At 35.8% G+C, this 26,763-nt stretch overlaps 6 protein-coding genes across 15 annotated transcripts; 4 read left to right on the top strand and 2 right to left on the bottom strand.

The window, feature by feature from the left end:
• Positions 1-131: 131 nt before the first annotated feature.
• Positions 132-4,861, bottom strand: LOC114188244 (DNA-binding bromodomain-containing protein). The gene is made up of 8 exons (XM_028076814.2): positions 4,600-4,861; positions 3,718-4,355; positions 3,539-3,616; positions 2,817-3,060; positions 1,780-1,876; positions 1,336-1,474; positions 563-970; positions 132-420 (listed from the first exon to the last, which is right to left on the bottom strand). The coding sequence occupies exons 2-8, from the start codon at positions 4,327-4,329 to the stop codon at positions 223-225; spliced, it is 1,776 nt and encodes a 591-aa protein (XP_027932615.1). The 5' UTR covers positions 4,330-4,355; positions 4,600-4,861; the 3' UTR covers positions 132-222.
• Positions 4,862-6,024: 1,163 nt separating this feature from the next.
• On the top strand, positions 6,025-8,589 carry LOC114187196 (multidrug resistance protein). Of its 6 annotated transcripts, none has more exons than XM_028075370.2 (3): positions 6,025-6,177; positions 7,743-8,063; positions 8,177-8,589. In XM_028075370.2, the coding sequence occupies exons 2-3, from the start codon at positions 7,794-7,796 to the stop codon at positions 8,321-8,323; spliced, it is 417 nt and encodes a 138-aa protein (XP_027931171.1). In that variant the 5' UTR covers positions 6,025-6,177; positions 7,743-7,793; the 3' UTR covers positions 8,324-8,589. The 6 variants fall into 6 exon arrangements, with proteins under 6 accessions (XP_027931171.1, XP_085530642.1, XP_027931170.1 ...); XM_085674516.1 differs by having other exon boundaries at positions 6,040-6,177; positions 7,778-8,063; XM_028075369.2 differs by lacking the exon at positions 6,025-6,177 and adding an exon at positions 6,191-7,443 and having other exon boundaries at positions 7,778-8,063.
• Positions 8,590-9,942: 1,353 nt separating this feature from the next.
• On the bottom strand, positions 9,943-23,111 carry LOC114186950 (MAC/Perforin domain-containing protein). Of its 2 annotated transcripts, none has more exons than XM_028075035.2 (8): positions 22,786-23,111; positions 22,047-22,331; positions 21,098-21,336; positions 20,011-20,212; positions 19,173-19,241; positions 18,902-19,088; positions 17,964-18,130; positions 9,943-10,915 (listed from the first exon to the last, which is right to left on the bottom strand). In XM_028075035.2, the coding sequence occupies exons 2-8, from the start codon at positions 22,305-22,307 to the stop codon at positions 10,226-10,228; spliced, it is 1,815 nt and encodes a 604-aa protein (XP_027930836.1). In that variant the 5' UTR covers positions 22,308-22,331; positions 22,786-23,111; the 3' UTR covers positions 9,943-10,225. The 2 variants fall into 2 exon arrangements, with proteins under 2 accessions (XP_027930836.1, XP_027930835.1); XM_028075034.2 differs by having other exon boundaries at positions 22,821-23,108.
• LOC146885959 (uncharacterized) lies at positions 12,531-14,710 on the top strand. 2 transcript variants are annotated; one of them, XM_085674514.1, is made up of 2 exons: positions 12,531-14,044; positions 14,398-14,710. In XM_085674514.1, the coding sequence occupies exons 1-2, from the start codon at positions 13,042-13,044 to the stop codon at positions 14,430-14,432; spliced, it is 1,038 nt and encodes a 345-aa protein (XP_085530640.1). In that variant the 5' UTR covers positions 12,531-13,041; the 3' UTR covers positions 14,433-14,710. The 2 variants fall into 2 exon arrangements, with proteins under 2 accessions (XP_085530640.1, XP_085530639.1); XM_085674513.1 differs by having other exon boundaries at positions 12,531-14,068.
• Positions 23,112-23,466: 355 nt separating the features above from the next.
• Positions 23,467-26,493, top strand: LOC114186952 (uncharacterized). Of its 3 annotated transcripts, none has more exons than XM_028075037.2 (2): positions 23,467-24,036; positions 26,199-26,493. In XM_028075037.2, the coding sequence occupies exons 1-2, from the start codon at positions 23,580-23,582 to the stop codon at positions 26,237-26,239; spliced, it is 498 nt and encodes a 165-aa protein (XP_027930838.1). In that variant the 5' UTR covers positions 23,467-23,579; the 3' UTR covers positions 26,240-26,493. The 3 variants fall into 3 exon arrangements, with proteins under 3 accessions (XP_027930838.1, XP_027930839.1, XP_085530641.1); XM_028075038.2 differs by having other exon boundaries at positions 26,194-26,493; XM_085674515.1 differs by lacking the exon at positions 26,199-26,493 and adding an exon at positions 25,179-25,319.
• Positions 24,061-25,950, top strand: LOC114186951 (Octicosapeptide/Phox/Bem1p family protein). Its single transcript, XM_028075036.2, has 2 exons — positions 24,061-25,059; positions 25,179-25,950. The coding sequence occupies exons 1-2, from the start codon at positions 24,888-24,890 to the stop codon at positions 25,859-25,861; spliced, it is 855 nt and encodes a 284-aa protein (XP_027930837.1). The 5' UTR covers positions 24,061-24,887; the 3' UTR covers positions 25,862-25,950.
• Positions 26,494-26,763: the final 270 nt, after the last annotated feature.

Genomic DNA, 26,763 nt, shown 5'->3' with positions numbered 1-26,763 from the left:
ATAAAATTCTTGTCTGCTAAGCCTTGAACCTAACTGCAGGGAAAAACTGAGTGGGAAGGAAATTGCGGCCTCCCTAGTAATATGCTTACGCGGATCTAAAAAGTGAAACGAAATATAAAGTACACAGAACAGAAACCAAAATTACAATATCTGCTATTGCTATAAAGAAATTGTGATTATAATACATCATGTAACGAATAATGAACCGATGAAGATAAGAAGTTACTCCACGAAAGAACTAATAGCAGCATGTATGGAACTAGTACGAGCAGAATTTCTCCTCTGCATTAGTGAGTGTGGTCCACTCCAAACAGACTGACTATTTTGGGGGAAAAAAATTCCACACAAAGCTGAAAGCTTGGGGTTTTCATTATATAAACTCTCAAGTAGCTTACTTTTCTGTTGTTTATCTTGTGATCCCTACAAACAGATTGAACAATTAAGTACACTTATCAACTACAAATAATGACAAGTTAATGCAATTGCATTATAGCATGTGATTTCTTGCGTGACTGGTTAAGCAGATACTGTAATTTACTAGATCAAACAGTCCGTGAAATACCTTGTATTTCTTCTGTTGCTGGACTGACGAAGCCTGTCCTTCTTGTTGCTTTGTTCTATATTCATCGTGAAGAACAGTTGCATCACCAACATTTGATTTCACTGTCCCACCATGTTTTGTTGTCTCATCCATCTCTCTCTTGTGACTGTTCATTTCAATATCTTCGTCATCTTCTTCCTCTTCATTCCCCTCCTCCTCATCCCCTTCTTCTAGGCCATGCTCATCATTGCCATCATCATCAACATCGATGCTCCTGTGCTTTCTCTCAGGAGGGCTACACTGCTTCTCACCAATATCCATCTTTGTTACCTCTCCTTTGTCTTCATCAACATCTCCATCAGTGCCCATAGATTCATCTATATTTGATGATGAATCCTCACCACCAGGACTATCTACTTGTATCGATTCCTTAAAATTTACAATATTATTTATGTTATTGGCCAAGCTAGTCAATTATTGGTTTTCATGAAGTAGATACTCAGATTTCTTTAATACTTGCACTATGACCTTCATTTTATGTCTGGGAATCAAGCTTGAGAATATCGTTTATGCCACTTAAAAAAAATTATTTATAATAACTGACTTTATATTTTGCACCAAGGCAGGTATATAAAGCCAGTCTGACTATTAAACAGAATAAGTAAATCTTTTGCGGTCTTATCATTTCAGTTCAGAATTTTACCCGTGAGACATGATATGTAAACCCTAAAACTGCCTCCAAAAATTGCCAGACATCCAAAAGATAAAGTAGAGGCGACAAGCCATTAAAATACCTCGTGCTTAAACTCTTTAGCATGCTTATCACCACCAGATCCAAAGCTGCCTCTGGCCATTCGAGCATTTTCCTCCCGTTCTCTCCTTCGTCGCTTTAGAACACAGATAGCACATAAACAGTCATGTTTATGGTGTCTTCTGCAGAATAAGATGAAATGTAAGCATGCATATGATTTCAATGAACCACTAGGAAAGGATGGGAGCAAGGAATTCTATGTCCCGAGCTCCTCATTATTGAACACTTACATTTACAAATGAACAAAGTATACATTTTACAAAACTTATCTGAAGGAAATAGAACTCCCGAAGTAAATAAAAGTTTCTCTTCCCCTCTATATCAATTCCATGTAACTAAGATATCTCTATGCTAAGAACAATTATCACATAAGAAATTATAATATCATATAATAAATAGAGCTATTTTGCATTTTTGGAATACACACCCATGACGCTTTTTTGTCTTCTGCTTCAATTGGCTACTCTTCCCTACTTTTCCATCACCAGACAGTGTGGTATCTTCTGTTGAAGTCCTTTCCATACCTGATACATAATGAAAACATATAGCATGTTGCTATCAGAATGCCAGAGTAAAGTATTTTACATGAAATGAAAACCATATGTTTTAAGAAGATAATGCATGCAAAGTAATGTTCTTCATTCTTGTGATAGGGTTAAGATATGTTGCAATAAGAGAACTGTTTGCTTACGAGGGAGCTTCCCAGATTGTCTCCAATATGTTCAGATATCTAATACCAACTGATGGGTCTGGGATGAGATGGGATGTATTTGAAGAAAGGTATCATACTTCTGTTTGGATGTTTTACAATGGAATGGGGGAGAGTTTCCACTCCATGCCACTCCATGGAATGGGAAGTAATTGGAATGGTTAGTGGATTAGGAAACAACACCCCATACCCCTCAAATTGGGGGCAGTAAACAAGAAGTATCGGATGAAATAGGTTTCATTCATCCTATGTTAAACAATACAAAGGGGTCTAGGTAGATATTACAACAAAAGTCCACATGGAACAGATCTAATTATCATTCTAAAACATTGTAAATTTTCGAGCTATACATTTTAGAGTGAAATCTCAGAAAGGCAAATTGCATAACTATAACTTCTCAGTTTAAAAATTATAATATGTATCATTTATTGTCACCCTCTCGCCTCCTCACTCTGTCCACAGAAGACCAAAAGATAAAAGTAGAGGAACACAGACAATGACAGAGCCAGTGAGTAAAAACTACACATAAACTAAGCCTACTCGAGCAGAAGATTCCACTAGAAAGCATTGAATAACAAAAATAATAAAATTGAATGAACGGCATATTTCAAGACATACTTCATGCAAAACAGATCCAGAGAACGCAGAGACAAGAGTTACATAGCGAAATGCTTTATATCTTCCATCCTAGCACAGTAAAAGGGAAGGACAACATTTTTAATATATATAAATATAGATAGAGGTGGATGTCTCACCCTTAGTCCCTTTTGATTGTTCCGTGTATAGCCCAGCTGCAGTCCAATACTTCATAAAGTTCTTCTTTACTCGCCTCATAAGATCCAAGATATAGTCACCTTTATTGTTATACTTGTAACAGTTGTCCCAAATGTATTGAACATCCTTATATACATCCTCCGAATTCATATACTTTTCATTTTTTTCAAGATTGCTGCATATAGTTCCAAAGTCCATTGGTGTATCTATGATATCGAAATAGTCCTGGTTCCAAATAAAAGTATGACATAAGACACAAGTAAATATGTCAAAAATATGGTTCCAAGTTTTATAATCAATCACGTTATTCACTATGACTGAACAGATATCATAGATCGTTGTAGGATATAACCTCTATGTCTACCAAGAGAGAGAAAGATAGCTCGTGCATGTTGAACAACAACAAATTAGTATCTACTAGAATGTACTACTTTAATTGCTCTTCATTTTCGCTGTTACCTTTCCTACATAGGTTTAGTATGTCAAGAGAAACGTTACTAAACAATAATTTCTGGAAGTACCCAGGGCGTAGAAGACTGCTTCATTGAAAAGAAGGAAATTTAACAAAACAAAACACTGAAAAAGGAGCAAACTTTAGGTTCAGAGAAATATCTAACATCTCCACCAGAGAACGGAAACCAAACATAAAATAGGTGTCATCCAATTTTTTTAAGAAAATAAGCTATGGAAAAAAATTACTCACAGGAATTCCCAGAGCTTCGGGATTGACAGGAACATTGAAGGGTTCAGCTGCATCCATTTTCATTACCTTCCTTATAATCTGTGCAGAACAAACCGAATGCATTATTAAAGTTGATAATGTAATGCTTGGAAACAGCAAACAAAATCAAGAAGGGCAACTATATCAAAGCTCCAACAAACCACTAAGGAAGCATCCAATTCCTGCTTATTATATAGAGCATTATGTTGAGTGGCCTTTCTTTCTTTTGGGTGGATGACCTCCGTGGAAGCTGACAAAGGTTTGCTTGTGTGCTCCGCATTTGATCCCAAAACCTTTGAAGACTTGATTTTTATGCTACCAGCTCTCTTTGACAGATTACTCAGTTTCATATCAGGCAACGAGTTTGCACTATCCTCCATTCTCTCGGCACTCAGACCTTGTTTTTCAAGGCCATGCTGCTGGCTACTCTTATCAGTATCGCTCTGTGTGGGAGCATCAGATGAGGTGGGTTGGGAGTCCAACATTTTAGGTGTCCTAAGCTTCACCTTAACACGCCCAACTGATTTCCCAATAGCCTTATCAATGGAACCATCAGGATTTATGTTAGCAAGATTGTAATGCTGATCCGTCCCAGTGGAAGAAGGCGTGTCAACTTCCATTCCAGAGTTATCTTTATCATAACCAAACTCATCCAAACCAGAGGTTTCTTCCTTGTTTTGACCCCCACCATTACTTAGGTTATCGTTAGCACTTATTCCATGGTTAGTGGTACCTTTTGACTTCCCTTTCTTATGCCCACGCTTGCGCTTCATGTTCTATCTTCAAACCAAATACCACCCTGAAACAGATTCAAACAAAAGTCAAATAAATCACCACACTACAAAGTACAATAATTTATGCATAAAGGGACCATTAAAATCTTATAATACTGAACACAAAAAAAAAAAAAAGAGTTTGGCAAGGGGAGGGACATGAATTGAATGAAAAAAAAAAAAAGTAAATTTGAGCTAAATGAAACGAAATTATGGAGCAAAAGAATTAAAAGTGGAAGAAGTAATTAGAGAATTGAGAAAAGCAGTTACAAGGAAGGGAAAACGGGTGTGGAGTCCGGAAGAGAGAAAAAGGCGGGAGTACGGAGGAATCGGCGGAGTGGGAAAGTGGAAAAGGTTCCCTGAGCTTCACTCGACGGAGGAAGAACACCGCCACGCCGTGCAAACACTCAATTCAATCCCTTCCCTTTCGCTATCTTCTCAACTTCAAAACGCTTCGTTTCATTACCACCTGCTCCACCACTCTCTCTCTTCTTCTCTACCCACGTCAACACTAAATTATGAATTTTATCTTTAACCTATGAACTATTTTTATATTGAATATTAAATTATTCAAATATTCGTAAATATTAATTAATATTATAATATACTTTAATACACATTATATTATTCATTTATTAATAATTATATTTTTAATTCAAATACTTATTCACTGTAAAAAAATTATTTACTCTTTAATTGTTTTAATAATTACTTTTTCAAAGTTAAATAATTATTCATAATAAAAGAATTATTTATCTAATATTATTTATAATATGTTTTATTTCAATAATTAAAATTTATTTTATCTTTAACTATATATATATATATATAACTAAATACATCTTTTATTTTTTTAATTTTACTCATTTAATTACTATTTTTAAAATTTAAATAATATATAAATATTTAATAAATACATACAGACCGGACAATACTTTTATATTAAAAGAAATAACTGAAGAAGGATAAGTTTGTTGAAAAGATGAAATTTACAAATAAGGATAACTGAAGAAGTTGTACCTCTCAGGTTCTCAAAATGTTCATCCACACCTCCACACCCTAATAGGCCTCCATTTGGTTCACCATTTATAGAATTGAAAAAGTTTAAGCTCTAAGATCAATTTTGCTTCTATAGGTAGGGTTGGAGTTTCAAATTGTAATCATGATATTTTAAAGACTTTTTAACAATTAAAATAACAAATTTGATATTTACAGTGATTTGTGTTTTATATTAGAATTTTTTACTCAAATAACATAATACAGTTCAAAATTTGACAAAGGTAACTTTTTTATTTTTAATGAGAGTTAAAAGAGAAAGTGTTATGAGTAAGTATTGGAAAAAAAAGTGAGAGTTGCATGAAGTAGGTAGGGTGTGATGATGATGATGAAGAAGAGAAGAAGGAGGTGAAAAAACAAGCCATGAACGTGACAGAGATAATAAAATAGTGAGCATCACAGCCTGCCATCCACGTTCACCAATATAAGCAATTATGATCTCTTGTTTGGACTATGCATGCACAAATTCTTTCTTCATAATTTTTGTTGTAAAAGTCAAGGTTGCTTAAGATGGAGACATTACATATGTGTTTTTATTTCAATCTATTTTCGACATTTTCGACATTTTCTTTAGTGCGCTTTCTTGTCACGGGCCATCTTCTTTTCTCAAAAACATGTCTTACATGCAAAATGGCAAACACTTTTCTTTTCTTTTCTTCAACCTCCATCCCCTTTACCTTTCAAACACTGTATCCAATTTCATTCTTTCTCAAATAACTCACAATTTCATTATTCGGATTACTTCAAATGCAAGTACTTAGAGAAGTTTATAAGGAGCAATTATTATGGACGGTACGTAGTTCATACAATGTCGTCTAAAACCAATTGATTGTCACACACTAAAGGGAAAGTGATGTTTGCATCAATTTCATCTCTTTCTTACCTTTTTCTTTCATATTCCTCAGACACTGTGATTGTCTCGTTGACAAAAACATGTTTACTCAATGCTTTTCCTTTTAATCATTTTTCTCTTCATTATTGCTTCATTCATTTCAGTAATTACTTTGAGTTTTTGGGGATGCATGATTAACAGAAAATGGGGTTCTTCTGCACTTCATGTAACATAAAACATGACAAAAGCCATGGTTTTCCCTTAACAAGGTTATGTTTGGGCAAACACGAGAGGAATAAAAGTGATCTACATCACCACTTTACTACCTTTATTTCTTTTTCACTATAAAATGATTTCTTTCTTCACTTGAATCATGAATGCTCTACTACTGCTTAGCTGTTGGATGTCAAACACTTTCATTCTCCCGCTCCCCTTTTCATATTTTTTTATTATGTCATAATAATAATAATCATTACTACTATTTTATTTTACCTGTGTTGTTGTGTTCATTTCATTTTTTGGGGAGTTTCTCATGTAATGTAATGTATGAGTTGGTATTTGCACGATATTGCAGCAGCCTTTTTCTCTTCTTTTAATATCTTTTATCAGTGGAGATTTTATGAGATTATGCAAGATTCACAGTGCAATCTTTCTCATGATTACATTTGAATGGTTATGGTGGAAGTGAGGGAATTCCACACATTTATGCCATCATCATACACAGACTTTAAGCTTTAATCCTCACATCACAGAGGTTAGGAAAATAGCCTCCTATCTCCTTTCATAAAAACTCAAAATTCTTGTTTTGAAATGCATAGAATAATTAGATTGATGTGTTAAAGGAATGTTGTGATTTGTAACAGTGGTTTGAAATAATTGCTTGCACTTGTCCCACAAAGAGTCACTATTCATGTGACTTAAAGGGTTGGATTGAGAAGAAGAATGCAGGGTTAAATAGGAGTACTTTTAGTTTTAAAGGTAGGAATTGAAAATTGCTGGTGAGGGTCTGAGGACAAGAAGGCCCATTCTTTTTGATTTGTTAAAGTTTGGTTGTTCTGACAAGGTATAGTATTGAATAAGTTAGGCATCAGGATGATCGACATGGGAACATAAATAGGATTATCAAACACCTTTGTCTTTACATTTTCTATTAGCTATAAAGCTAACATCCTCACCATCATCTTTCTGTCAACCAAAATAAATTGGATCAACAACACACTTCAAAGGTAAGTTTACTCTCTGCCTGCTACACAATGCTAATCTTTCTCTTTCTGTCTTAATGCCCTTTTTTAGTGCAAATTGTTTTCATGAGGTTAATTTCTTTTCAATATCATTATTACAAGGTTCTATCAGGCCATGCATACATGTGCTTGTACCATTTTTTTCTTTCAATTTCTTCACCTCAAGTATTCATCTTATCTTGCCTTTTAAGACTTCCCACAAATGCCTTTAAGTTCTTGTTTTCTGTCATCCATGTCTGTAGATGCAAAATAATGCATTAACTGTTGCAAAGGTTGGATTGCAGATCGCAGCCTCAACTAACAGCTCTTGAGATTTTAGTTTTTGTCTTTAGAGCATGAGCGATTTGAACGGTGAAAGATCAAAGGCATGGAACATATATCCATCTTCAAACCCTGGTCCATCATCACAGAGAGGAGTTGATGAGGAAGGTCCATGGAAAAGCTTAGGGACATCAATGAGTGCTATTTCTTTTGGGTTTGTTGCCACCGCCATTTTGATTTCAATGTTTCTTATAATGGCCATATTTGAACATTTGTTCAAACCCACGCCACAATCTATGATGCCACGCTATCAGGACCACCCAAAACAACCAAATGCACAACCAGTAAGTCTCTTCATGTTTTTTAACCTTTCTTTTATTCACTCTTTCTCTTCATACAATAAAAAAGGTGATTTTCCCTAGTTGTGTTTTAACATTTATGTTCTTATTTGTGACAGGTTCCACCATGTTATGCTAATTCTGATTTCTCAGTGGTGATGCCAGGGCACCAATATCCTACCTACATCGCCCAACCTGCTCCTCTCCCTTGTCAAAGGGAAGGGGCTTATTGGCCTTCTCATGAACATCATTTTGTATTTAATTAGTGCATTTTTTTCTAACCTTCAATATCTTATCACTCAACTTCTCTTCTCTCTGTATACAGATACTCAGAGACCACCCACTTGTGTCAATTTTATACATAAATATTGTACTTATATGCCAAAATGTGAAGCCAGGTTTCTCCAAGTTTGATCTACTTCAACTTCAGCAACTAAAGTTGCACCATATAAATGTTTCTTTGTTGTTTTTACTTGCAATATTATCAGTATCTACTCTTAGTTTTATGTAATTGTAGTTTTACTTTCTGGTTTCTGATTTTCATAATTATATGTAGAGGTTTTTTTTCTTATAATATATATAGCAGACATCTTAGTTTTAAGACATTGTTTCATTGTGGAGGAATATGTGCCGTGACACATTAGTGGTGGCGAGGATCAAAAGCTAAGAACAAGTACCAAAATTAAAATGATAATACTTTATGCAGCAATAACATTGTTCCACAAATTTGAGAAGCTAGTGATTAGTGATTGGAGTAAGTATAATGAGAGAGAAAGAGAGAGAGAGAGAGAGAGAGAGAGAGAGAGAGAGTGTTGCATTGATGAGAGGAGAGTGGTGATGTCAAATGTGTAAAGGTGAAACTGCCACAACACAGCAGTAATTTGTTGTAACTACCAACCAACACAGGAAACAACTAAAGCTGTGTCTAACTAAATGTTCCACATGTTACGAGAAAAACAAATGTAAAAGAAAATTTTGCCTTCGTTATTTGCCTTATTTAAACCTTAAAGTCTTTACTTTTAATTTTGTTAATACATACTTATATTCATGTGATCCCGATAAACTATTAGTTTTGACACCGCAATTGAACTTTTCAGGATGTAGACTAACGAGGTTTATCATTTACATGATTTGTATTATGAGATTACTATCAACAAAATTATGAGAGATTCAATGTTTGAGTCTTTATTTACTTGTACGTCAGTCAACTTTCTCATTTTATTGATTTGTGAAATAAGTGTGTTTAAATTTAAATAAATATTATTTACATAGACTTAAAGGAGCATAAAGCTCGAAAATGATAAAGTAGGAAAAAGATAAAGAAATTAAATACTAAACTTTACATGTCATTTATTTGTGAAAAAAGAGAACACCTTAGGTTTCTATTACATGCATAGTAAAGATTATAATAAATGTTCTTGATTTTTTTTAAATGTATATTAATTTTCTATTATGCCCTTTTCCAATTCTGTTTATTAATTTAAATCATATTTATTAATTGCAAGAAAGGATGAAAGTGTTTTGTAGCTCCAATCTTGCCAATAAGATATTCTACATTATTTAATACTTCAGTTAATAATATACCACTATTTTACTAGTAAAAAAAACTCAAATATCAATTACAAATGAAACAAGTGAATTGATCTTTTGGTGAAAGAATTTTTAATAAATAAAATTTTATGTAATATAAGGATATAATTATTAAAACATAATTAAGAGTGTCCTGAAGTTTGTAATGTAACAGATAGAAAGGAACAAAGTCCAGGCAGAAATGGTTTTGCTGCAGAGGTTCATATTCATATAATCATGAAGGCTGTGTATCTTACTAATAAATAAGCGAACAATGGAATGTAACGTAACAAGTAACAATATACAAACATGATACTAAAAGAATACTAAAAGATGACATGATTTCTCAGCGTATTAAATTGATATGTATATATTACTGTTACACCATAAAATCTAAGAGTGGAATTGATTTGTAATTGTAATTGTAATTGTAAAAAGTCATGGTGTTAAACTATAGAAGTTTACATTACAAGTGGAACTCCAGTAGGAGGGGAAAGCTACTGCAACTATATCTATCTTTGCAAGAAGCATAGCAAAACCAGAGCATTTTTTCTTGGTCATAGCCTTAAGAATGAACACTTGCAGAAGAATGGTCATAACTAAAGGTCATCCAACATGTCTTCATCTGGTAATATCATGGTCAACAAAGAATACTTAACACGGAGAGAAATTCTGCCCTTATCAACAACAAGCTTTGCTCCAGACACAACCCAATACCCAGGAGACTCTTGTGGTCCTCTGCTCATCTCACTTGTGTCTACAAATTTCAGAAGCTTCAGAGCTTGCACAGGAACCGGAGGGCCGCCTGGATACACCGCAGAGTTTATATTAACATCCGCCGGCCGCGGTGGAGGCTTCTGAAATGTTGATGTGAAGTGTTGGCTGATTAAAGTGGATATCAGCCCTGACTTGGCTCCCAACTTGGGCGATCCCTCCCACTCCGGATGCTTTACTGCTTTCGCTCCCAACACAGTTGAGAATCTAAGTCTTAAGAACAGTATATTTTTTATGCCGTAATTCTCAACTTGCAACTGTGCTCCGGTTACTATTGAAAGATCCTCCTCAGATTCCACAGGAGCTGTGCACACGTGAGAGAAATTCTTCCATTGAACCTTCTCGTAGAATCTCCTGTCGTAAGACTTCCGCTCAAAGTTATCATTTGGATCATCTTCAAGCTGGAAGATTTTAGGAAGTGATGAAAGGTGTTGCAAATGGATGGCCAACCGATTGCTTTTCTTACCTTCAAGATACAGACGGAGACCAGTTACTGGCCTCTTACCTACATCAACCTGTTATAACATCACAACAATTCCTGGCTTCAGCACAGAGATTATAAATTACTACTATATTTTTTCCAGTGGGCACGTGTTTAGAAGCATTAAATGTATGCTACTAAAATAGAGAATCAACGCCCACAAACTTTAGAATGTCAGTTTAAAAACTGCTGAAAATTGATGAATGTTGAAAATAAAATATATCAAGCATTATAGTTTACACTACATGAAAAAAATAAATATGCATCTTTTGTTTGTAAGACTACGTTCCCCTGCATGGTAACAAAAATAAATTCTAAAAGCTTTTACATACAATATTTAGTCCAACATTTTTCCTTCTTGATATTCAACAAATCCGTCTTGAGTTTGGCTCCTAGAACTTATGGTGCTAATGAAATGGCAGATAGTAGAGCTAAATGTTTGTGTATGGTTTTCCATGAACCAGAGACTACAGAAGAAAATGGGTCACCTAATGCTGTTAGAACTTAGTTCAGTTGTTTTTAATTGTCTATGAATGCTTTAACATGGGTGCATAACTATCAAACAACATGGGTCCATGGTCCACATAACAAGAAAATGTGCAAATACTGATTGATGGCAGTAGAAGCACTCATAATTTCTTAGATTTGGATTTAGCTAAGAAGTTGGGGTGTGAACTGGAATCCATCACTCCAATGACTGTGACAGCAGGAGGTGGTACAAGGTTGGAGGCATCCTATATATGCAAGGGGTTTACTTCGCAATTACAGCAAACCGAGTTTACAGCTGATGTGATAGTGCTTCCTTTGGTGTTTTGTGATTTGACATTGGGTATCCAGTCCTTTGGGATTTTAGGAAGTTGCAGATGGATTTTTCTATAGATGTCAAAAGATGGGGAGCCAAGTCTTCGAGCATCAAATTGATTAACAACCAAACTTTCACTCATGATGTACAAGGTGCTCAAATGTGTTTTCTATACATGGACAGCCCCACATCACTTTGAGACCCTTACTTGTAATGCTGTTTCATCAAAAAACCTAGCCCATACTATTCAAACAGAAATTCAAGATCTGATTGTTCAGTTTGCTGACATTGTTGAGGATCTGAAACAGTTACCTCCATCTAGACCTGGTTTTGATAGTAAAATTCCTTTACAAGAAGGTTCTGGTCCTTTAATTCTACGTCCTTACGGTTCTCCATAATTCGCAAAGATATAGTGATAATCTAGTTGATGAGTTCCTTGCTAAAGGAATTATTCAATACTGCAACAGCCCGTATGTTTCCCCAGGCAGTTTTGGTTAAAAAAGTCCGTTCATGGTGATTGTGTCAATTGTAGAGGCTAACTCAGCAGACTATGAAAGACAGGTTTCTAATTCCTCTTACTGATGGATGAATTAGGTAGAAGTATGTATTCTAAACCGGATTTGTGGCTGGATACCATCCACTGAGGACGGAAAACAAGACAACTTTAAAACTCATGCCCCAACATTTCAAATATTTGACTGTCATTGAGTTAACCAATGCTCCTGTTTATTCCAAGCATTAAAGAATCATATTATCAGATTTAATCTCTATCCCTAGGTTATTGTCGCCTTTTGGTTATTGTTGTAACTGCCTGACACTATTTGGTTTGGCCTAGTGGACTCAATGGAAAATGTCAAGAGCAAGCTGTTACGATAGCCTACATTAATTGTAAATTTTTTATTTATTGCGTTTTAATTAGTTGAGATTTTGTTTTAATATTAGGAAGATTGTAATAAGAATAAAATCCCGTAGTTATAGGGATTTATTCTTTCTAAGTATATGGTCTGTTACATATGTATATGTTTAAATAGGTCAATTGACCTAATAATCATCAATAAGGAATAAAGCAATTATTCCCTTCTGTTTTCAAGATGGTATCAGAGCTCCTGATCCTAGGAGTCTCTGACCGTATCCCAAAACAGTGAATCGCAGTTGTCACTGTTGCGCAGTCTTTACCCATTCTGTTTCACCGCTGCCTCTGTTTTTTCTTTTTTTTCCCACTGCAGCCTTCAACGCTGTTTTTATTTATTACTGCAGCCCATTGCTGCATCTTCAAGCAGTCTTCATCACTCTGCGATTGTCTTCCTGCAGCCTTCATTGCTGCACTTTATTTTTCCCATTCCTTTATTCTTGCTGCTATGGCTGAGGCAGTGAATTCTATCCCTGATTCAGGTGACAAATTCGTCCCTAATAATGGAGAATTGCAGAATATTCACTCTGCATACAGATTCAACGGAAAGAACTATCTTAAGTGGTCCCAACTTACACGAACCATATTAAAAGGCAAAGGCAAGGGCAGTCATCTTACAGAAAATCCTCCTAGTGAAACAGAAACTAGATTCAGATCATGGGAAGAAGAAGATTCAATGATTATGGCGTGGCTTTGGAATTCTATGATACCTGAGATTAGTGACACATGTATGTTTCTAAACTCAGCCAAAGAGATTTGGGAGGCAGTCGAACAAACCTACTCAAAGGCTAAGGATGCTGCCCAAATATATGAAGTGAAGGTAAAAACTGTGGGAGCTAAACAAGGCAATAAATCTGTCACAGAATATGCTAATCAGCTCAAGTCCTTGTGGATGGAATTGGATCATTATCGTGTGATAAAAGCAAAGTGTTCAGAGGATTCAGTTCTACTCAATGAGTATATTGAGCAAGACCGTGTATATGATTTCCTGGTGGGCCTAAATCCTGAATATGATCAGGTTCGGATTCAAATTCTAGGCAAAGAAAGAGTTCCAAGTCTGAATGAAGTCATAGCCATTATCCGAAGTGAGGAAAGTAGAAGAAATCTGATGTTGGAAATTCCTACTGCTGAGAGTACCGCAATGAAGGTAGAAGATGGAGCGGCAATGGTGGTTAACCAAAAGAAGAATATTTTTCCAGCAGGGGAAAAGAAACAAGAAGAAGTGTGGTGTTCTTATTGCAAGAAACCACGTCACACAAAGGAGAAGTGTTGGAAACTACATGGGAAACCACCAAACCGAGAATGGGGCAGCCAAAGATTTCATACCCAAAAGAGGGGAGGCCAAGGACAAGTAAATTCTGTAATCGGACAGAATGAAGAGATGGGGCAACTGAATCACGAAGAAATAGAAAGAGTAAGATCCTTTCTAAGTAAGATGGACAAGTCTACAGGTATGTGTACCTTGATACATTCTGGTAAGATTCCATATTCTCTTGGCTTTAATGTTTCAGATACAAACTTTTCACACTCGTGGATATTAGATTCAGGAGCCACAGACCATATGACACCTCTACCTATATATTTTTCCACCTACTCACCCTGTCCTAGCAATAAAAAAATTTCTACAGCTGATGGAACGCTTATAACTGCAGCTGGACAGGGAGAGATCCACATAAACCCATCCCTCACGTTAAAAAATGTCCTTCATGTTCCTAAATTATCCACTAACCTCATTTCTATTCAAAAACTTACAAAGGATCTATGTTGTACTGCTATATTTGACAGCAATATGTGTATTTTACAGGACAGGAACTCGGGGAGGACGATTGGACGTGCTAAAGAATGGAATGGTCTCTATTACATAGAAAATCCCAATTTGTCTACAAAAGTCACTCTCTTGTTACAGAATCTGCCATGACCGATAAAGAAAAAATTCATCTTCACCATTGTCGGATGGGGCATCCTTCATTTCAAATTGTAAAAACTATCTTTCCCTCTTTATTTAAAAACATAGATATAGGGAGTATGTGTTGTGAAGTTTGCGAGTTAGCCAAACATAGACGTCTCCCTTTTCCTATTAATAATAAATTGAGTGATCAACCTTTTTCTCTTGTTCATACTGATGTCTGGGGTCCTGCGAATATTCCAACTTTTTCAGGTGCTAAATGGTTTTTAACTTTTATTGATGATTGTACTAGAGTTACTTGGATTTTTTTATTAAAACACAAATCTGAAGTCAGTTCCATGTGTATAAATTTTGTCTCAATGATCAAAACTCAATTTGGTGTCACCATTAAGAAAATCAGATCTGATAACGCCAAGGACTATTTTAACATAACTTTAAATTCTTTTTGTCAAAAAGAAGGTATTATTCATGAGTCTTCGTGCGTTCACACACCTCAACAAAATGGGGTGGCTGAGAGGAAAAATGGGCATCTTCTAAATCATACCAGAGCCCTTCTTTTTCAAAATCATGTCCCGAAAAATTTTTGGGGGGAAGCTATTCTCACTGCCACATACCTAATCAATCGTTTACCCTCAAAACTTCTAAATTTACAAAGTCCTATGCAGGTCCTGTCCTCATTCTATCCCCACATAGAGTCCTCAAACAAACTTCAACCTAGAATATTTGGGTGTATAGCTTTTGTCCATGTTCACAATAATGAAAGGGGAAAACTTGATCCTAGAGCTGTCAAGTGTGTTTTTGTAGGTTACTCAAACACACAAAAGGGTTATAGATGTTACCACCCTATATCTAGAAAATTTTATGTGTCTAGAGATGTTACCTTTCATGAAAATAAAAGTTATTTTGAGGAATCTCATCTTCAGGGGGAGAGTATAACAAAGGAAGATGAACCATTAAGGGAAGATGAGCTTCTAATATTCTCAAGACCTGAAATTAATCCTGGTGTGGTGAACATGGACAGACCTGAAAATAGTCCAACTCAACCTGAAATTGAAATACAACCAGAGACCGAAACTACTATCACCAAAACTCAACCTGAGATTGAACCTCAACAAATTGAAAGCCAATCTGAAACTGAGATTACTAATGGTAGAAAAATTGGGAAAAATTTGGTGTATTCAAGGAGAAAAACGAGGTCCATTCCAGCTTCTAGTCATGTTCAAGAATCCAATCTGGTACCACTATATGAGGTAACATCTACTAGTCCTGTAAATTTGTTTAATGAATGTGATGCTGGAATTTTGGAAACCTCAAAAGTACAGCAAGAAAACCTTAGCCTACCCAATGAGCTTGACCTACCTATTGCTCTTAGAAAGGAAACCAGAACATGCACTAAAAAACCTGTTTATCCTTTATCAAATTTTCTATCCTTCACACAGTTCTCTCCTACCCATAAAACTTTCCTTACAAATCTGAATAACATATCCACACCATCTTCTGTATCTGAAGCATTATCTAATAGAAAATGGAAACAAGCCATGGATGTTGAAATGGAAGCGCTGAACAAAAATAAGACCTGGAAGCTTGTTATCTTACCTAGAGGGAAAAAGGCAATAGGGTGCAAATGGGTATTTACTGTGAAGTATAAAGCAGATGGAACAGTTGAACGATACAAGGCGAGGTTAGTGGATAAAGGATTCACACAGACGTATGGAGTGGATTACTTGGAAACTTTTGCTCCGGTTGCAAAAATGAATACGGTCAGAGTCATATTATCATTAGCAGTAAATAATGGTTGGGACTTACAACAATTTGATGTAAAGAATGCATTCCTACACGGAGATCTTGAAGAGGAAATTTATATGGAGTTACCCCCAGGTTATGATGAAATGGCAGTCTCAGGAACTGTATGCAAGCTAGAAAAGGCCTTATATGGATTAAAACAATCTCCTAGAGCATGGTTCGGTAGATTTTCTAATGTGATGACAAGTTTGGGTTATAAACAGAGTCAGGGAGACCATACTCTTTTTTTCAAACACTCAGTTTCAGGGGAAGTAACTATCTTGCTGGTTTATGTAGATGATATTATTGTAACCGAAGATGACAAGAGAGAGCAGCAGAAGTTGAGTGAATGTCTTGCAGCAGAATTTGAAATAAAGATACTAGGAAAACTCAAGTATTTTTTGGGAATTGAAGTAGCCTACTCTAAGAAAGGAATCTTCATTTCTCAACAAAAATATGTTACGGATTTGCTTAAGGAAACCGGCAGAACGGCGTGTAAACCAGCAAACACTCCGATCGATCCGAATATGAAATTAGGAAGTATGGAAGAGGATGTGGCTGTGGATAAAGGAATGTATCAAAGACTTGTAGGCAGGCTCATCTACTTATCCCATACCAGGCCAGACATTGCTTTTGCTGTCAGCCTAGTAAGTCAATTTATGCACCAACCAAAAGAGGCACATTTGCATGCTGTATTCAGAATTATTCAGTATCTAAAAGGCACTCCAGGCAGAGGGATTTTGTTCAGAAAAAACCAAAGCCTAAGTATTGAATCATACACTGATGCAGACTATGCTGGGTCAATTGTGGACCGGAGATCAACCACTGGATATTGCACATTTCTTGGTGGAAATTTGGTGACTTGGAGAAGTAAGAAGCAGAATGTCGTGGCAAGATCAAGTGCCGAAGCAGAATTTAGAGCCATGGCTCAAGGAATATGTGAACTTCTATGGCTAAAGATCATCCTAGATGATCTGAAGATAAGATGGGAGAAACCTATGAAATTGTACTGTGACAATAAATCTGCGATTAGTATAGCTCATAATCCAGTACAACATGATAGGACTAAACATGTTGAAGTGGATAGGCACTTTATTAAGGAAAAATTGGAAAGTGGGTTGATTTGTACTCCTTTTGTATCTACACAAGATCAACTTGCAGATATCCTTACTAAAGGTCTACACAATATTATGTTTGAAGATATTGTATCCAAGTTGGGAATGGAAAATAATTATTCACCAGCTTGAGGGGGAGTGTCAAGAGCAAGCTGTTACGATAGCCTACATTAATTGTAAATTTTTTATTTATTGCGTTTTAATTAGTTGAGATTTTGTTTTAATATTAGGAAGATTGTAATAAGAATAAAATCCCGTAGTTATAGGGATTTATTCTTTCTAAGTATATGGTCTGTTACATATGTATATGTTTAAATAGGTCAATTGACCTAATAATCATCAATAAGGAATAAAGCAATTATTCCCTTCTGTTTTCAAGAGAAAAAAAATTTATCTCTGTTTTCTCCTTCTTTCTATTAGCAATGGTTACCATTCTTAGTTCTGGTTTCCCTGCTTCTAGTTGTGGACATCCTCAGAGTTGTTCTCCCTGAATCCGAATTCCATCACACAAACCAAAAGACTTAAATGTGATTAGTTATGACCCAAAGAGGCACAAGCAATCAATACCTGTGTGGTGTTAACATAGAGCTTTGGACCCATGAAGCTAAACTGTAAAGAAGCAGAACTCCGTTGCTTCCGTTGCGGACCAAGTGGAAGATCACTGAATACAGGCGCCCACTGCCTTGGCAGTTGGAATTCCAAGAATTGGTGGAGCTCTTGAATCGGTGGTTTATCTGCAAGATCCAATATGTAATTAAGCATTCTGAACTAGTAAAGATAATTTATGTGGAACAAACCAAAATTAAGACAAAACATTAAAAAAAAGTGATCCATGAAAATTTAATTTTAAGAGAAAAATTTGAGACATGGGCATTGTAATGATGCATATGAATCACAAACATCTAATCACTATTCTACTAACAAGAATATGCTTTCTTATGTTTCACTAATTGGTATTGCATGTCAATGCCTAAACGCTATTAAGTCCTTGTGAGAGCATCTATGCACTGGTAGGGCGGATATTTTAAAGAATTTATGACAGTAGGTTAATTCAAAGCCAACTGAATTAAAATATAGAATGAAATAGAACTTCAACAAGCAAAGGAATTGAACGCTTCTATTCTATTCTGATGACAAATTATTTTCCTTCACAACCAAGAGAATAAAATGGGCAATTCAAAAAATCATGAGCATTTTTACGAGAATAATTGCAAACTTCTTCACAGTATGGATTATTTATTTCATAAACACAATTGTTTTTACTTGCAACATCATTAATAGCACAAAACTATACTTATTTTAGAATATCACAGATGATCTGTGATGATTTATTATTTGTTTATATTTTACTATTTGTTTCCTTATTTAATTACGATCTTTATAATCATAGAGATATCTGATTAGAAACAAATTTATTAAAATATGATTTATAGAGATATCATTTCATGTTTATAGGAAGTATTATTTAGATAGAACGTATGTAAGAAAAAAAGCAATTTGCTTACATCGTAAATAAAGGTTTATGGCATGGCTCAAGAATCCACTCCCTGGCACTCCATTCAATAGAGATGTAATTGGAATGAACGACATTGAGATCACATCTGGCTCATGCTGAACAGTTTGTAACCACTCGTTGTGGAACAGGTTTCTGTCATCACTCCCACCCCTCCTCTTGCAAATGCTTACAATATCCTGCAATAAAAAAAGAATAAGTACAATTGCTATGGTAAATATAAATATTTAAAATGTTGTCAAAGTTAAATAATTTAAGCACACCTCCTTATGTGAATAAGAACTCGATGGACTAATATTAGCAAATGTTAGCCTCTGCTCCCTGATTCCAAACTGAAGAGAAGCAAAATTTATTACATACGGTCAAGTTTCAATGGCATACAGTGATATATGAAGATAACAAAATGCTTATTGCCAGAAAATATATATATATAGGTCTGTATCAATGGAAAACAGGATAAAAGATGAGCAATTCGAGATATTAAATAGTACGGATTGCAGATTCACAACCCTACAACTCAAAGTATTCAAAAGACCTCTATACTCTTCCCTGACTTCTTCTCTCAATTAGAATAACCTCCCATCACCCCTTTTATCTCTAAATTCACATGTAAACACTCCCCATTCCCGTCTCCTTTTTCTCATTATACATAGTTTCTATACATTTCAAAGATGATATTATATTAGTCAAGAAAATAATTACAACTTATGAACCATACAACTTACATTATATCAAAGCAAAAATGCAGTACAAGACTCAATGAAATCTCATAATCATTCAATCTTAAGAAACGTATGAATTGTTGTAAGTTTCATATAAGCTAGAGATATGACTAAATTATAGTTTAAATGAAGGTGCAAATCTCACTTTACAATCCGGTTTTATGAAAGTAAATTAGATTTAAAGTTTATTTTTTAAAATGGTATAACCTATCCTAGCAAGGTTTGTTGTTACCCCAATCAAGCCACGATCTAACCAACCACAAATATCTAGTTTTGAGTAAGGTTTAAAGTTCACCAGACAAACCATATTGTGATGTTTTCATAAAATAGCAGGATAAGTACTGATCAGTCCCCACGCACAAAAAAATTGTTCACAAACCTTGTCATTTGGGAAAACTTGATCAGAAGCAATGGTATAGTGGCTATTGGCATCTAGAAACCTCCTATCCGCCATCTCTTTCAATTTTTTCTGAACATCAGCAGGTTGAAGAGTTGATGAGTGTTGCTGCTTCAAATATATTACATCTTTTCCCCCCATTTTCATACCAACAATTATATGAGTGCCAAAGGTATCAATAAACCTGAGAATTGTGAATAGTAACAGTTGGCCAGAGTATCAAACCAAAAATACAGTAGAAAGAAAAACGAGGTAATCCAAATAGAATTAAATAATTTTTAAGACAGCCAACTTATGGTGCTTGTCAACATAATTGAGCCATACAAACAAAGTTTGAACATTTGCACTAAATGAAGAAAGATAATATATCCAAATTACTCCTAATTTGATTAGAAGATTAGAGCGTAGCACCATTTAAGATATTTATATTAAAAATTAAAAGCAAATGAACAACCAGAACAAGAGAACAAATATGCCAAAATAAGCTTTTATCACATAAATTTGGCTTTATAGTAGGCATACATAAACAATGAACTTCCTATTGTTATTTATAAGCCCAAGTCAAAAATTTTCATGAAAAGGACATTGATCAGCGAAGAAAATCTCAAATAAAATTACGTACTCTTGTCAGTTTAACGAAATTGATTCTTTTTAATGAATATTCAGATATGCCACTGCATGATAAGATGGATGTGTTTTTACAATTCACCTCATTTATGCAGCCATTCCCAGAATTTCATCTGGTTATCATACAAGGTTGAAAAAAGAAATGGCAAAATATATAATACTGGAGCATAAATAAAACAAAAGCAATATATCGGAGAACATCTACTTCCACATATTATTCATTTATCATTAAATGTCATTCTATCTTTTTGCTATAATGAATCAGCTTAAGGCCCACAGAACCTCAATCATTATGAAGCTAGAAATCTGAAGGCATCCATAGTTCGAAGAGCTGACCAAGATGTCAAAACTAGAACTTAGAGGGTGATCAAAATTTCATTTGACAAGGAAATAGAAATAATTTATCATTTGGTCAAGATTACATTAACAAAACTCAATTCACCTTGCTAAAGCAGGTGGGTCCCACGATGACGGCACAGCTTTCTTAACGTGGTCACAGAGGACCATTTGAGACTTCTCCAATGCAACAGTATAGAGTGTAATTAACACCCCATCAAAAGCAAGGGACTTCGTAAGGGCTGCATCTCTCTGCCAACTACCAGAAAATTCAAACATTGTATTGAAAAGCCCTGATGGAATTTTGCCAGTCAAAGATAAGTCCTGATTGAATTGCTCCGACATCTGAAAACATTTAAAAGTAAACAGCCACTAAACAGGAGATGATGCGTTGCTTGAAACTTAAAATGCTGATAAAAAGAAAGTCTTTACCACTGAAATAGAAAATTATAAACAAAAGAAATATTTGTTATGTCCCTTCAAAGATCAAAAGAATTTAGAAACCTACTAAAATATTCATAATTTGGAGATGATTTGGCTACTTAGTGATACACATAACACACTAAGCGGGTAGGGCATGTCATATTCTTTTGGAATAGCTTATAAGGGTTATTTACATATAACCTATCAAGGAAAGACTACCAACAGCAATCAGTCAGACAGATCCTACCAGTTGAGCCAATCCCTCGTTGGCTTTAAACAGAGGGTGTTACTGAAGCCAAGTAACCAGGACACATCATACTGAAAACAAAGTTCATTGTGCATCATGGTTCAAACATGTAACAATAAAGTTTTGACAGTAATGATGACAAACACGTGTTCACTTTGGAAATATGAGACTACACTACGACCTTCATATGCATTCCATCTATCATCTACTAAAAAGTGCATTCCAATGGGTACATCAGGAACAAAACACTTACGTGAAAGGAAATGGAAGAAATGATGCACAACAATACTCGTAATTTATTTCTAAGTAAGAGACAAAATTTTCATCAAACAAATCATGATTTCAGAATTCAATTCACCTCCAGAAGTAAAACAGAAAACTTTACCTGTTGAAAAGACAGAACATCCGACCTGAACCGCGTGCGTTCCCCTTTATCACATTTAATTGATTTGGAAACATTTGGTATTGAAACTCCACCGGGTAGTACCACCTCTCTGACATAATTTTCATCTATCTCAATCAAACGCGAATTTACGGAATCTCCTTTACAATATTTAAGCCTTATATCAGTGGATATATCATAACCACGACCGATGGAACCAATTGCAATCTCAGCAGCTATATGAGCGGGAACTTTAAGTGCCATATCTTAGCATATCATTCCTGTTCACTGAAATGAAACCAAATCCCACACAGTTCAGCACTCTTCTTAAGTAGTTACTAAGATCATTTTAACTCACAAATTAGGAACTTCGCTAACACAAAATAAATCAAGTTACTTTCTAAAACACAGACCATGCATACAAATGCAAACTAAAAATGGTTACTCACGCAACTAAATAGAAAAGAAAAACTCAAGATCCATCTCAAAACCGAGAAAGGAGAAAATTTTTAGGACAGAGTCGTGCAAAACTAGTAAAACATTCACTCCTTAAGCTCGGCCGAAAAAGGAAATTAAAAAGTAAGAATAATATATTTTTTTTGCCGCAATGATTCATGATAGCCGGGTGAACTCTCTGCACAGTGCCCCACAAATAGAAAGCTAGGCTGCAATTCAGAAATTGAATGCCCCACCCGCCCCAGAGCTCAGCATGTACTTAAAGAAACGCATTCTTAGTCAAAACCTGTAATTAAGCCAAATTTGGTGCTTAAACCGTACATAATTACGGTGCAAGAGGAGCTCCTCAAAGTTTCTCTCCAGCCGTGAAAATGGAGGATTTCAAAACAGCGATCAGGCTCAGCAGCGCGTGCCTTGTAGCTGGGATTTCAAAACCCTAAAGTGAAAGTTGGATTCTTGGAATGGTGGATTAGATGTAGAGAGAGAGAGAGAGAGAGACGAAAGCGGAGGAGAGAGAGAGGAATTGAAACCGGAACAGAGGTGGACTAACATTTTAAGTAATTAATAATTAATTTAAAAGTATTGACTATTGAATGAGAAAGAGTGAAAGCAATAATAGCATTCATTGACGATTTTTACAAACTTTACGCCCATTATCTCTCCAAACATTCATTCTACTTTCTCATTCACCACTTTTCGCTGCGAACTATAATTTGCAAATTATTATCTTTGCTGCATATTCAACTATTTTTGAAGGGTAATCATATTTTTTAATGAAACTTCTTTTCACTATTTTGTAGAAAATATTCAACGAAAACTAAATGTATTTAGCATGACGAAAATAAAAAATGCACGGGGCGTTAAAAAAGTGGCAAGAGGTTTGAAGCAGTGACAGTTCTGAACAAATATAGTAAGACCGAAGTTTAATGAATACATTATTAGTACTTTGACCCAAAATATGCAAAGGTATTATGTTGCAGCTGTAAAAGACGGTAATGGATTTTACTGTCAAATGTATTATCACATGTACTGCTACCTCTGCACATTCATTTTATCTAGTCATCTACACATACACATGACATGATATCATATTACCCTCTCTGTCACTCTGTCTCTCTGCTGACCAAAAACATGAGGAATGGGTATGGCAGGATTAGCAGTGAGACTACCCACAAACCAAGATCCATGGATCATGCTACCACTCCATTTCCTCAAACCCCAAAAGCACCAACAACCACCAGCGAGAGTCCGAGGAGGGTGGAAGACGGGAAGGGAGAGATATTCGGAGTGATACTGGGTAGGAGTGCTTCTGTTTCAACCAGTTTTTCTTCTGCATCAGGGGCGTTTGAGGTTACAATGAAAAGGGCATTCTCAATGGGAAGATCATCATCGGTTTCAGAGAGGTACTGCAGGATCCATGACACAGCAATAGCATCGCCGATTGAAGATGATGATGATGATGATGAAATGGAGGAGGGTACAGCAAGATCCAAGGAGGAGAAGGGAGTGAGGATGAAGATTAAGATCCTCAAAGCATGTAAGCGCCTTCTTCGATTCCCATTCTAGTCTTCCATTCCCTTTCACCTCTCTTCACTTCAGACCAGAGTCACATCACTCCTTTGTCAGTTTTTTCTATTTACTTTTTTATTATACCTTGTCCAGATCTTCAAATTGCAAAACTAGATCTTTTTATCTGTTGTTGTGCGTAAAAGAGTATCAAAATGAAAAAATTTTGAATTTTGGTGTCGTCACTTTTCTTGTTTCATAACCAAGATTCATAGATGGAATCACTATAGCAATCAGATTATTCATTGCCAGAATAATTTAAGTTCGAAGCATCGATATATAATTAAGTCCAGTCCCCTAAAATGTTTTTTCTTCTTCGTTCACTTGTTTCTTTTAACAGTAAATATAACAATCAATAACAATTAATTTATTCTTAACGATAAAACAAATGTTTATAGTTGACTGTAAATAAAACAAAATTAGCGACACTATTTTATTTTTCATATATAGAGTAAAATATGAGAATGAATTGATTATAGAACACTAAAAATGAGTTTGGTCCGAGAGGTTTCAGACACGAGTATTATTACAAGAACAATAATAGGAATTTAATGTGAGACTTTTAACCATCTAAATTGCTTGCTCTCGAGAATAGATAAATTTGTGAGACGATATAATGAATTATACAAGTTTTGGTTAAGATATATATAATGTAACTAAAGGTGATAAATATAATAGAAAGAATTAGTTGATAGAGAATGGAAAAAAAGGTGTAAAAATAAGGAGCGGGAATAGTGGAAGTTTGTGTGTTGTTGAGATTGAAAGGAGAGATATTTGGATTGGATTGGGAAATATAAAATCTGTCACTTTTCACTGCGATGAATGCAATGCATTTGCAATGAAAAAGCCATGGGAGACGACTCGCCAAAAAATAAAGTAAAGTTCCTCTGCAGCTACGCCGGCAAGGTCCTTCCACGACCCTCCGATGGGCTTCTGAGGTACGTGGGAGGCGAGACTCGGGTGGTTTCAGTGCCTCGTGACGTGACATTCGCCGGTACCCGTCCCTTGGATTTGAAGGATTGAATTGAGCTTAATTTGAATTGAATTGAATTGAATAGGAATTGAATAGAATTGAATTGTTTTGCATTGCATTGCATGAATTGATGATTCCAGAGCTGATGAAGAAGGTGGGGAACATGGTGGAGGGGGAGGTGGTGCTCAAGTACCAGCTTGTGCCCGAAGATCTGGACGCGTTGATTTCAGTTAGGACGGAGGAAGATGTGAAGCACATGATCCAGGAGCACGACCGCCACCAAACCGGATTGCTCCGTGCATTCCTGTTTCCGTCTTCAAAGATGCTTTTGGCTGCCTCGGAACCCTATCCATTGGAGCAACGTTACATCGACGCCGTGAATGGAATCCTCCGAACAAGCCCTAAAGCGACGACCAGGGGCTCTGCATGTTCTTCCCCGAAATCAATCTCACCCGAAGCAGGGGATCAGTACTCCCCTCGGTTTTGCAATAATTCGATTTCCATGTCGAGTGCGATGCAGAGAGTGCGAAGCTCTCCCAGCCTCTCAAACATGGATCAGCAAGCTCATTACCACCAGCCTCATCCCCATCACCCTTTTCTCAACTATCCATCTTTCTCTACGACTAGACCGCCCCAAGATCCTCAAATAGCAAGACTTGGTGGAAGGGGTGCCTCCTTCAACTACCATTACTCAAACCCTAGACAACCCCCCAGAGGAGTAGGAGGAGTAGGAGGCTATGGCTACCCTGATGACTCTGCAACTTATGGGAATCCCCTTCCTAATCTCCCCAGAAGTCCCAGAAGAAAATCTATATGGGAGTAGCCCCAACCCCCATCTCTGTACATACATATAAATACCACAACTTTTGTAAATTCGCACACCATATCAATCAAAACCTTTTATTTTCAAAATTCTTATCATAAAAACTACACCTTTAACATATTTTCTCGTTTATTAACTAACTTGCAACCTTTCAAGACTCGACTACGTAAAATGTAGGATGAACATTTTAAATATGTTTGACTTTAAAAAATCTCTTTTTTTTGTTTCCTTCTACACTTTTCCTATCTTATCATAAACTAATCTTCCATCTTTATGCTTTTCAACTAATTTAGCAGTCAGTTTTTTGTTGATAGTTTGTAATTTGTCCCAAGTGCAGATAAGCTGAAGCGAAAAGCAAAAAAATATACTAAATTGTAAGGGCCCGTGAGCACGGAGGCGAGTCAGCATTGAAAAACCTCAACTTTTTGCGACTTCAAAGATGATGGGCGTAGGAAGAACCTGAATCCCGGGGACTTCAACCTGAATGCGCATTATTTAATTCCAAGTAACAACTGTCCAATTCAGGGACCTTCAACTTTCTCGCTCAGCATTTTAAATTGTAGTACGTTGTTGCATCAACATTTTCTATACAATCAAGTAAAGTAAGGCGTACACAAATTAAAATACCTTAACTTTGTTACCACACTTTTAGACCATAGTATCTCGCCTGCTAATACATTAACAACATTTAGAAAGATAACCTAATTAATTATAACGGCATTTTACTATATTTCTAGGCAACTGGACTTTAAATAATCACTCAATGCCATGTCCTGCCAACTTCATCCAGCTTCATTATCCCGGAGCATATATAAATATTTCCAACAAAGAGCAATGCGACTAGATTAGAAACCAACAACATCGCTCGAAAGAGGAAACTCGTACAATTATGCAATCGAGCC

This window comes from Vigna unguiculata, chromosome 6 (genome assembly GCF_037176805.1).
Source record: "Vigna unguiculata cultivar grain cowpea cultivar isolate G323 ecotype 2 chromosome 6, ASM3717680v1, whole genome shotgun sequence".
Lineage (NCBI taxonomy): Eukaryota > Viridiplantae > Streptophyta > Magnoliopsida > Fabales > Fabaceae > Vigna > Vigna unguiculata.
The sequence above is the reverse complement of the archived record's forward strand: the minus strand, read 5'-3'. Positions and strand labels throughout refer to the sequence as shown.

Coding starts and splice junctions, on each gene's coding strand:
- LOC114188244 (XM_028076814.2), bottom strand. CDS start 4,329: ATGAAGCGCAAGCGTGGGCATAAGAAAGGGAAGTCAAAAGGTACCACT. Junction 3,617..3,717: donor AATTGGATGCTTCCTTAGTG/GTTTGTTGGAGC, acceptor TGTTCTGCACAG/ATTATAAGGAAGGTAATGAA. Junction 1,475..1,779: donor AAGACAAAAAAGCGTCATGG/GTGTGTATTCCA, acceptor CTTATTCTGCAG/AAGACACCATAAACATGACT.
- LOC114187196 (XM_028075370.2), top strand. CDS start 7,794: ATGAGCGATTTGAACGGTGAAAGATCAAAGGCATGGAACATATATCCA. Junction 8,064..8,176: donor AACAACCAAATGCACAACCA/GTAAGTCTCTTC, acceptor TATTTGTGACAG/GTTCCACCATGTTATGCTAA.
- LOC146885959 (XM_085674513.1), top strand. CDS start 13,042: ATGGCTGAGGCAGTGAATTCTATCCCTGATTCAGGTGACAAATTCGTC. Junction 14,069..14,397: donor GTGTACCTTGATACATTCTG/GTAAGATTCCAT, acceptor TGTATTTTACAG/GACAGGAACTCGGGGAGGAC.
- LOC114186950 (XM_028075035.2), bottom strand. CDS start 22,307: ATGGCACTTAAAGTTCCCGCTCATATAGCTGCTGAGATTGCAATTGGT. Junction 20,213..21,097: donor GACCCACCTGCTTTAGCAAG/GTGAATTGAGTT, acceptor CACAATTCTCAG/GTTTATTGATACCTTTGGCA. Junction 18,131..18,901: donor CATAAACCTTTATTTACGAT/GTAAGCAAATTG, acceptor TGGATCTTGCAG/ATAAACCACCGATTCAAGAG.
- LOC114186952 (XM_028075037.2), top strand. CDS start 23,580: ATGATATCATATTACCCTCTCTGTCACTCTGTCTCTCTGCTGACCAAA. Junction 24,037..26,198: donor GATTAAGATCCTCAAAGCAT/GTAAGCGCCTTC, acceptor TCCCAAGTGCAG/ATAAGCTGAAGCGAAAAGCA.
- LOC114186951 (XM_028075036.2), top strand. CDS start 24,888: ATGCAATGCATTTGCAATGAAAAAGCCATGGGAGACGACTCGCCAAAA. Junction 25,060..25,178: donor TCGTGACGTGACATTCGCCG/GTACCCGTCCCT, acceptor TGATGATTCCAG/AGCTGATGAAGAAGGTGGGG.